At 36.8% G+C, this 10,487-nt stretch overlaps 1 protein-coding gene across 1 annotated transcript; it reads right to left on the bottom strand.

Annotated features, from left to right (window-relative positions):
• Positions 1 to 1,424: 1,424 nt before the first annotated feature.
• On the bottom strand, positions 1,425 to 5,127 carry LOC109085243 (insulin-like growth factor II). The gene is made up of 4 exons (XM_019099860.2): positions 4,919 to 5,127; positions 4,441 to 4,573; positions 3,503 to 3,678; positions 1,425 to 2,795 (listed from the first exon to the last, which is right to left on the bottom strand). The coding sequence occupies exons 1-4, from the start codon at positions 4,976 to 4,978 to the stop codon at positions 2,559 to 2,561; spliced, it is 606 nt and encodes a 201-aa protein (XP_018955405.1). The 5' UTR covers positions 4,979 to 5,127; the 3' UTR covers positions 1,425 to 2,558.
• Between the last annotated feature and the right edge of the window lie 5,360 nt (positions 5,128 to 10,487).

Below are 10,487 nucleotides of genomic sequence, written 5' to 3'. Positions count from 1 at the left end.
TGGCTAATGTTTTGCTATATTTTTGGAATTCTATTTCACATTTCACAGCTATCTAGTGGTCGTTTGTTTGCTTACGACTGTTTTCTGGCTTTGCCTTCACATTAGAGAGCAGATATTTTGCTCAGTGGGACATCGATAGTTGCAGCCTTCGCTTCACACAATAGACTGAACAACAGGCACACTGTGTCAGTGGGAATCTGTTCTTCCAGACTTCTTTTGAACAGAAGCTTGTGATGATTTTAGACACAAGCACCAATCATCCACTTCACCATTAACCTGATTCTGTAGTTTTTATACACAGCAACCACAAAGACTATAAATCGTCTTTCTTATGTACACAAAAACATCCTTCAGTTCCATGATACAACATGTACACAGACGAGAGAAGCACAACAGATAAATGACAAAGTGGATTGTTGATAGATTGAAGGATAATTTCAGCTGCCAGAGAGTGAACTAAAGAAAGTCAGCGCCTTTAAAGTGAAGCCTACAGGTATCATTCTTGTACTTTCCCCATATTGTTAATAGCTCTACGAACCTCAGGTTTTAGGGAAAACAGTCCCGTCCTTAAATCACACCTCAACCTGTACAAGTCTTACATAAACATTCCCAAGGCACAAAGTCAGACAAATTAATATCTGGTGCTTAGCTTTTGCAAATTTTTATAAGGTATGAAGAAGACTGTTGGAAGCAGGCCTAGGCCTGTAGAATTTCCTGGGGTTTGAAAAGGAGGAGCGAGACGTGTAGGTAAATGGATGCATACTATTCAATCTGATCATATGTAATTGCAGACTTGCAACCTTGTCTCTAAAACAGGCACTGTAATTGCACACTCGACCATGTTCTTCCCACTTGCAAGAGACTATTCCCATTCTGGATGCACCATCTGTATGCACCAGTTGATAAGCACTTACTGATCCATTGTGTTTCAGAAATACTTTGAATTGCAATATCTTCATTAACAGACCTTAAAAAGAATGTTTAGATATGCATAGTTTGGGGAAAACACCTATAACTAAACCTTGAGGGCACTGAAGATGAGGCTCACCTTTTCATGGTGCTCAGGTGATATAGAACCTGCGTGTTTCTGAGCTGACCTATGGCATTTTGTCAAGATTAGTCAGCAAATCATCAAGAGTTCACCCTTCCCTTAGGGTAGCCAGGTCACTGCCTGTGAATGTATGCACGCTCAAAATACCACTCCAAATGCTATTGACTCATCCACATATTTTAGATTAGGCAACATGCAGTAAAATAAGCTGTTAAAAAAATGAGTCAGGACGACTTTAGAAGCTTCCATTGACTTTACTTAAAAAAGGAGACATCATTTTTTTTTTTTTTTGGTACACAGCATCTACATACATAAACAGAAAAACTAAAATAGATAATGTACAAAAAAAAAAATGTCAGTTGTGCATGTAATCTTTCATTGGGACTGAATTTTATGGGTTTCATCAAAATAAATAACGCCTTGATACAGTGCCATTACATTTATTACATAAAATGTTTGGTGGCTCAATTTGCAACACTGGTCATACTAGGGTCAATGACAACATCTTATGAGACTATTCATACATATTCAAGTATTTTTTACAACAAAAGCAATGGAATACTATGATTGTATGTTGAAAATATGCAAGTGGTTATTGCTGATTTTCCCTTTAAAAAGATTGTTCGATTCTTTTGTGTATATGTGTAAAATACTGTCTAAATAACAGTGAAGACGATTTGCAAAGATAAAATGGCAGAAACTCATTCTGGAAACAGGAATGTTATGGATACAATATGTGACACCCAAAGTCCAAGATGACTTGATTGCAGATGTCCTCAGATATGATATCAGATTGATATTTTTGCAATGTGTTCTGCCTTCCATTGCAGCGCTATAATGTTTGATAGCAAAGGCTTCACCTTCATTCTCCAGGGCACAGATTATGGATCTTGAACAGCCAAGCATAGATAGTTTTTCCTGGTTGAGCTCATCTCCAAACAACCAGTCTTACTGAATTGTCTTTTGAATACAATCTTGTTTTTTTTTCCTAAAACGGAAAAACTCTTTAGAAAACTCCTTTCGAGTCCAAGTTAGCACCATAATGTTCATAAAAAATAGTGCTGTTAACATCAGTCCTTGGCTTTGCACAGCCAGCCAACATTTTCTTCTGTCTCTATGCCACATATGTGGCATTTTAAAGGTGCAGGTAAAGGACTCTAATCTCAATAAATTCATTCCTTAAAATATGACTTTTAAAATAGGGTGCAAGCAAGACAGAACCATAAATGCTCTTGCAGACGGCAGACTTTTGACATTTGCATTCTGGCAGCTTCCTCAGCATCAGTTCTGGGCATCCCCGTGATATTCATCAAGAATGCATTCAACTCTCTTGTCCCGTTACATTCACTTTCAATGTTAACTTCTAGTGTTTCGAAGACTGATAACACATTGAGTGTTCATAATCTGGATTTGGATGGGCAAGTGGTATGATTCGTGAAAAAAGTGCCTCTACTGACCAAGACTTGGCTATAATCCCATGTTTGTTCCCATTTGAGAAAGCTGGCCATCATTTGTGGGACGTGTTGATCTGGATGTGTGGATGGATGGCAGGGTGTCTGTCGGGGAGGGTCATGAGGGGCCTGTGGAAACTGGCTTGCTCCTCATCTTGGATTTTTTCCACCTGCCTCCTAAACTTTCTGGCAAGCAGGATGGATGGTACTCCTCTCCTTAACCTCTGGGCAGCCTTTCTTTGCCATACTTCATATTTGGAATACTTCACACCAAGAGGCCCTCCTAAGATGTCCTGCAAAACAGAAGAACTTGCTGTAGATTCTGTAATTCATTGATTTGTTGTCATATTATCAACTGACTTTAAAATTTTGAAACACTGTAGCTCAAACAACAGAGCATCATACTGCCAACAGAAAGGTCATGGGTTCGATTCCCAGTGACTGCATGAACTGATGAAATGTAAATCTTGAATTCAATGTAAATCACTTTGGATAAAAGTGTCTGAAAAATGGGAGTTGACTATTGTGTTGTTGTTGGGTTGTTTGTTTTTGTTAGTTTCAAATCCAAGCCATGGCCAGCTGGCCAACTGTCTTGCCAACGCTTAACATATTTCCATGCCAAGAGCACATGGCACAAAAATTTGCCAGAATGCAGCATAACACTTGTACTTGTTTTGGTGCTTGGAATAATGACATCATTGCACATGCTGTCCAATAGAGTTTTATGGTGTTACCATGGGCTTTTGTTTGTGTAACTATCCCCCTCAGTGTTGTTCGAACATCATCTTTAATGCATTCTACAGATTTCTGATGATCTGTGCCATTTTCTACATTACTCAGCGATTCTGAGAGGAGACGTGGTTAATATTGATTTTGGCGTGATAAAAACAGGCTGCATGTCTGACTAGCCTGTCTAGTCTGAGTCTGTGTTTGTGGGTTCAGCAAAATCATTGTGCTGGGCTTTCGATGGGGGGAAGGGGAGATCATCAGCCCCATGTACCTTGTGAAGAGCCTGCGATGCTGGGAAGGCCTGCAGCGAGCTGGAGGAAACATCGCGCTCAGACTTCATGGGTTTTGCACAGTACTGCTGCAGTAGACGCAGATCGCAACTCTGAAAGCAGCATTCTTCCACTATTCCTCTCTGAGGACGGCGGCTGTTTAATCTGTTCGGCCTGCCTGGGTGGGGAAAGAGAAGGTAAGCGATCAACTCTGGGGTTCCTCTGGAAAGCAACCAACGCTACCAATTCACACCCTATTGTTTATATTTCACCAAATCCCACATGTGGCTGCTGGCATGTTCCTAGGATTTCTGAAATCGGAGACTGCATCAACAGATCCCTTCTTTCTTTCCTGTTGTTTGTGACTCTCTTATTTCTGGTACTAACGGATTTGATAAAGACTTTTAAAAGTCACAAAAAAGAACAGTACACAGAAAAACAAATATAGTTCTGTGTTCCCAGGGATGTGTGAATAGCTAGCAAAATGGATCCTTTAACCTTGCCATTTGCCTACTAAACAGAGATAAAAGATAAAGAACAGCAGGAGAGGTACAAAAGGGGGAAGTCCACCGTCATTTGATAGGAATACAAGGGATGAGAGAAAAAGAAAGAGAGCGAGGGAGAGAGAGAGAGTTGCAAACAACTAAACACTTGCAGACACTAATTCACTTTGCCCCCAAAATACTTACATTTAACAGCAGTTAACAGCACTAATGGATGTCATTAAGAATACTTTGTAGAAAGCAATATGATGCATGTTTCCTCAATAAACAGTCTTATTGTTACAGTCATTAGTGTACATGCTAACTATACAAACTGCAATTTGAAAGACAAGACAGATGATAATGCCACACTGTGACTACTTCTACAAGACAGATCGCTATGTAAATGTTTAGATTTCCCGACAACCATCACACAGAACTGTAAGAGTTACACTTACTGATATAAAACCCATCTGCTCCACACACGAACTGAAGTGTGTCCACTAGTTCTGCACCGCAGAGGGTCTCGTTCGTTGCTACGGGGGATGCGAACATGAACAATGACAGAATGAAGAGTATCAGTGAGCGCATCTGTGAAATGAAAACAGATCTGAGTGTGAGTCAGTTCATAGATCCGTAGTCAAGCCGCATCGTTTAACAGAGGTTACTGGTGTGACTGTGTGGATTTCAATCACTCGAGCAAAGTGATACAAACAAGTTCAAAGTAACCGTGGAGACGCTATTATCCTTGTCAGTGATACAATCATGCAACAGCTACGCTTAAAACAATGATGATTCTCCAAACTTCTCTTTAAGTTTTACATAACCTATCGCCATTAACATTCCTAAAAATGCCATTGTAATTACGCAGAACGATGAAACTATGCGAAAGATAAGTGCTGAAACCTCAGTCATGTCATTGTCACTTTCTCTTACCGTTGTTTGCCTTTCCACCGTTTTTCGGCACGATGCACAGAATAGATGGCAATCATCCATGGCAGGCGGATTGTGGAAAGCGACGTTTACTAGCTGTTGTACTAAAGAGTTGCTTTGTTTAATTTCCAGTCTGTTGCATTTCTTTGAGTGATGCTTGTGGCTGTCTCAAAGTTCAGAGGACAGGCAAGGCATGTGTAGTGAGAGGCAATTTATACTAATACCCGCCCCTCGCACCCCCAGCCCAGTAGTGGTGTCCGATTCGTGAACGAATGGTTCTTTTGAGTCGAATCTTTTTTTTTTTTTTTTTAATGAACTGGTTGAAACGCTGCACAAAACGGCCAGAGTCAGCTACCAAATTAGTAAGAACGGTTCTCGAGTCAACAACTCGATTGCTCACTAAACGAGAACTTGTTTTGTGATAGTTTTATAAATAAATATAATTTCAACCAAGATATAAACGGATTTTACAATTGTTTCTTGATTCTAAAAATATTATATTATACAAAATTACAACAAACATTCTTATTAAGAAAACATTTATAATATGAAGTGCCGTTATTGGGACGCTTTTGGAACGCTTTGCGTGATGATGTAACAATTCTTTTTCAAACTCTTTCTTTGAAATGAATGGTTCATAAGATTCGATTCGCGGAAATAATTTCCCAATTACAGCCAGTCCGCTCACTGTGAACTGTAATGCTTTTCTCGTAATCAGAAGCTATTTGATTTCAATAATAAATGGGCCTATTCCAACTGCAGGCAACACTGTCCTTAACACAAAAAGGAAAAATCAAACTTCATATTTAGATTTTGTTTTCCCAAATTGTCTCTGTTGTTGCCACCCTATCTGCTCGTCTGATTCGGGCATCTTGAAAACAGATGACAAGCAATAGTATTAACCATTTTTATAGAGAATATGCTACTTGTGTTGATGCAAGAATATTGTGAAAGTGCAGCGCTCACTACTGGTTTATGATTGAATGCACACTCAGCTGATGGAGTAGCTACCTGCTCACCAATGACGAGGCGCATTCTTAGTCAAATAGCCCTTTTGGCAACAGGTCAGCCTAAGGAATTTTAATTGAGGGAACATTCTTCCAGCTTCTCACCATAACAAAGGGGGTTGCAATCGCATTCCAGTGAATGCAGACAGACACCGTGCTGAAATTTCACTCTCACACGACAACAGTGTTGACCCTTTGTGCGCGCGCGACATCTCATGCGAAAACCTTAAAGGATTTATCCTTTCTTTAAAAGCAACTCAATCCGTTTTATACGCTGATTACGACCCAGTATTGAACACAATGAAACAACTATACTATTTAGCATACAATTTGTACATACAAATAAATTCCAGTCTAGAAAGTATAAGAAATAAAGTGCTATATGGAAATGAAGGAAATCAACATGTCCTGACATGACTCAAACTAGACATAATGGAACTTTAGCAAAAACACTTTCATTGTCTGCCTGAAACATTAGCCAGTGTCATGCAAAATATGCTAATTTGAACTTCCTTCTTAAAGTGGAAATGGACATAAATACCAATCACTGATAGCCTATTAGGACAAAAATAAGTATGCTTAGTTTTATGTCAATTATAAACTTAGGGTTCATAAGATGTTATTTTTACAAACAGACAGGCCTAACGGCACTCATTAAACAGCCTGTGATAATGTATTAGGTAGGAGAGAATGTCCACAAAGGAAAATGGTTAATGCAAACTTTAATATAGTGTGTGTGTGAAGAATACTGTGACATTGTATCATGACAAGTACAATATGGCACGCTCTAGTGGTCCAAAGTGATAAAGCCAGTGTAAAATGACTTTACATGAGTGAGATTTTAGCTTATTCTGGTTAAAGTGAGGCAATGATTGATTGAATGAATGATTGGGTGAAATAAAAATTAATTAAATATATAAATCTTTTTAGAAGCGATCTTTATGTTATGTGTGTACTGCTATTACAATTACAGTATGGGAATCTGATACAGTGAGCAGTGACCCATTGGGCTATTTGGGACATGCTGTTTTTGACGTTTGGTACTCTTTGCCAGCAAGTAACTGCTCAGGCATCTATTTGCATTCCTCATGTAACTCATTCACTCTCTAATCCTTACACCAAACACCCTCTTACACTCACTATTATTTTTAGAACAGCAATGTTTACCGGTGCAATAAAACCATTACTCTACTTTGCACGGTTGTTTGTAATTCTGTGCTCAAAGTAGATTTACCAGTGCATGCTAATGTTGCACCTCTTTAAAAAACAGTTGAAAAGCCTTACTCTGTATCATACATTGCAGGTTTAGAATCTGTGTATAGGTACATTTGTTTCTTGTCACTGATAAAATGTCCCATGTAATAAATATGTGATTTTATTATGTAATGTGAAAAAAAATATTTAAATAAAGTTCAAATGTGCTCTAAGAAAATAACATTTATTATACTGGGTGTAATTCACAATGTGGCAACATGGCTGCCATTGTGAAAAGGTCACCAATCATTGATAAAATTCCATTGCCAGGTCATCCCTAAATCTACCCTAGAACCATTTGAAAGAGGACCCACTGATGTGGGTTTACAACACCCTGATGAAGGTTTATTAGTCACCACGCATTAGTGTGAGGTTGCATGTGATTTTTTTTTTATTATTATTATTTATATATATAACCAAAAGCAAATAAAGGATTTGTCTTATACTGCCAGGGGGAATGCTCTGAAGCTGAGCTGATTGGGTAAAAGCAGACAAAAGTATTTGGCAATTCCAATTCTTCACCTAAGGCATTAAAATGATATGATATTGTTTCTTCTTTTTTAATGATATTTGTGATATTTAAATTTTTAGTGATAAATAGTTAGAGTATTGTTTTGTCTGATATAATGATCTGAAAAGCCAGAAAAATACTAGAGCGGACCAAAGTTGCTATGGTAACTTACTTTCTAGTGCTTAAGTTTCACAAGCATCTATTTTTCTGCAAAATGTGTATCGATTAAAATTGTAATTTATTATGTATGAGGCATTTTCAGAATTAACAAATTAAAACTTACAAAACAGTGTTACTTCAGAAAATTTTGAGTATAATTTAATACAATATTTAATGCATCAGGCTGTTATACAGTTTTTATAATTTTTTTATTTTATTTTATATCAATGTAGCAAAGACACATGCATGACCTTATACTGCATACATCTAGCATTACATATTTCACAGTAATGACCTTCTCCAACACATTCTACATTCTTCCATTGATTTTTGGTTATAGATGTCGCTACATTTTGACCTCGATGAATGAATAGTATTATTGTGTGATAAATATATTAATCTCAACAAAGTATATGTCGGACAACATCTTAAAGCGGTTTACAAAAAATATAAAGAAAAAAAATATAAAGAAACATTTACCAATAGAAAAATCCTTGTTCACCTCGACTACTGTAACAGAGATATATAAGAGTAAGTAAACGTTTCTTTAGCTGGAAATTTAACTAAAATACTTTAATAAATAAACAATTGTATCATTTTGATACACAAATCAAAAATAAGATTGTTCATAATGAAAAATAAGCCTTGAGTTAATATAAAAACATTTTCCCGTTATGTAACTTGAGTTGAGAAATATGGAAAGATCTGATTACTGCAATTATCTCTTCCATTTTACACATTTCTACTAGTAGGTAAATGGCCCAATACTTTTTTTAAAGGCATAGTTTACCCCAAAATGAAAAATTTGTCATCATTTACTTACCTTCAAGTTGTTCCAAACCTGTATAAGTTTCTTTCATCTGTTGAAAGACATTTTAAAGAATGTGGGTAACCACACAGTTGCTGGTCCCCATTGACTTATTTTGAAGTTTCTTCATATAACTGAATATACATTTACATGGTTTAAAGTAAATTTCCTTGATACCTGATTATTTGGCCTATATTTAATCTACAGTTGGATGTGATGACAATCAGCCTTTGATCTCTAATCTCAAGGTCCAGCTCTACACCACCTGGCAGACCTAGTCTTAGCACAAGAAGTTGAGTTTCAAAACCTAATATGCAATCATTAATTTCCTTACTTATTAATTCTGTCTCATACATTGTACAAGCCAGAAGTAAAGCAACATTAAATCACACATCTCTATAGTGATAACCTACATTAGCAGACCAAAGGCAGCCCTCAAGTATTTTGTCTATCATACAGCTATCCTTTCTTGTTTTTTTCTGTTTTTGCTTTGTGGCCGGGCAACGAGAAAGAGGCGTCCTCCAACCAATCGTCCAATCTAGAGTCAGTCACCAATCCAGCACCTAGATCTGTGCAATGGCCCTCATTTGCACTACGCCTTACTAGAGCACTTAAAGCCTTAAAACCACAATTCACACCACGAGTAACATTGTATTATAAACCTTACGAAAAAGACAATATTGTGCGGTTTTAATTTTAGACAAATAGATGGATAAGCATGTTACTATTTTGAGTTGAACGTTCATATTTTTTAATTGCTTGCTTTGCCTGTTAAGATCCGACTCAAAGGCAAGCAAATTGGTTAAAATTGGCATTAGGAGGCTCACTAATAGATGACAAGAAACATTGACAAGAAGTTGTCTATTGGTTGAAAGTAGTTTAATTTGTCCTAGTCTTATATATCTCCATGTGCTGTTCAATAAAGATAGGGTCTGTTCTTACTTTTGTTCATAGAATGATTAAATAAATTTCACAATGTTCACAATGCTTCTGCTTTTGTTTAGAGCATCACAAGATCTTGCGTCCCTCTTATCTTGAAGTAAGGCGTCGAATAACTACCTTAATAACTACCTTAAACAAACTATGAAATTGCATTGACTTTGTTAAAGGCAATGCATGTACAACTGCAAAAAGTGGTGTGGTTTAAAAAGGTAGTTTTTGGTATACATGAAAATAATGAAGCATCTGTGTGAAAAGAGTAAGTCTCATGGTCTGCAAGGTTCTCAAAAGAAAGATTTTTTTTATTATTAAAAAAGTCAGACTGAAGTTAAGAAAAAATGATCAAATGCGCCAGTGGCTCAGGGTTTTTTAAGAAAAAACTGGAAGATCAACACTCCTTTTTCTACTTTTTAAATTTTCATTATGCAACACAGCACAGCACTATTTGCTGAAAGAAAAATAAAACGAGAGCAGATCTCTTAAAAGAAGAACATAATTATCAACTGCTGCTTGACCATTATGAAAAATATCAGAAACACTATCCAAACATTCTTCTTATTACTGTGTACAATGACATTAAAATGCAACCCAGGCCCAGATAAATGATGGCGTATGTGATCAAATGCATACTGCACCTTTCATGTGGACTAAGTTTTAGATTGAAATTGACATACCTTCAATAGGTCAATGACTGGACCCTGGCCTATATGAAAAACACCAGTGATGCATACAAACCAATTAAAAATAGGAAATGCAATGAAATTGCAATAAATGCAACAAAACTCTAATGTGAAAGTAAAAATTATGTTTAAGATTTCCCAGAGTTTCTCTTTAGTAAAACATCCAACTTATATTTATGAGAATAATCTGACCAGAAAATTGTCTGTATGAACC

Source organism: Cyprinus carpio, chromosome A7, assembly GCF_018340385.1.
Source record: "Cyprinus carpio isolate SPL01 chromosome A7, ASM1834038v1, whole genome shotgun sequence".
Taxonomy (NCBI): domain Eukaryota; kingdom Metazoa; phylum Chordata; class Actinopteri; order Cypriniformes; family Cyprinidae; genus Cyprinus; species Cyprinus carpio.
This window is presented reverse-complemented; position numbering and strand designations above follow the sequence as displayed.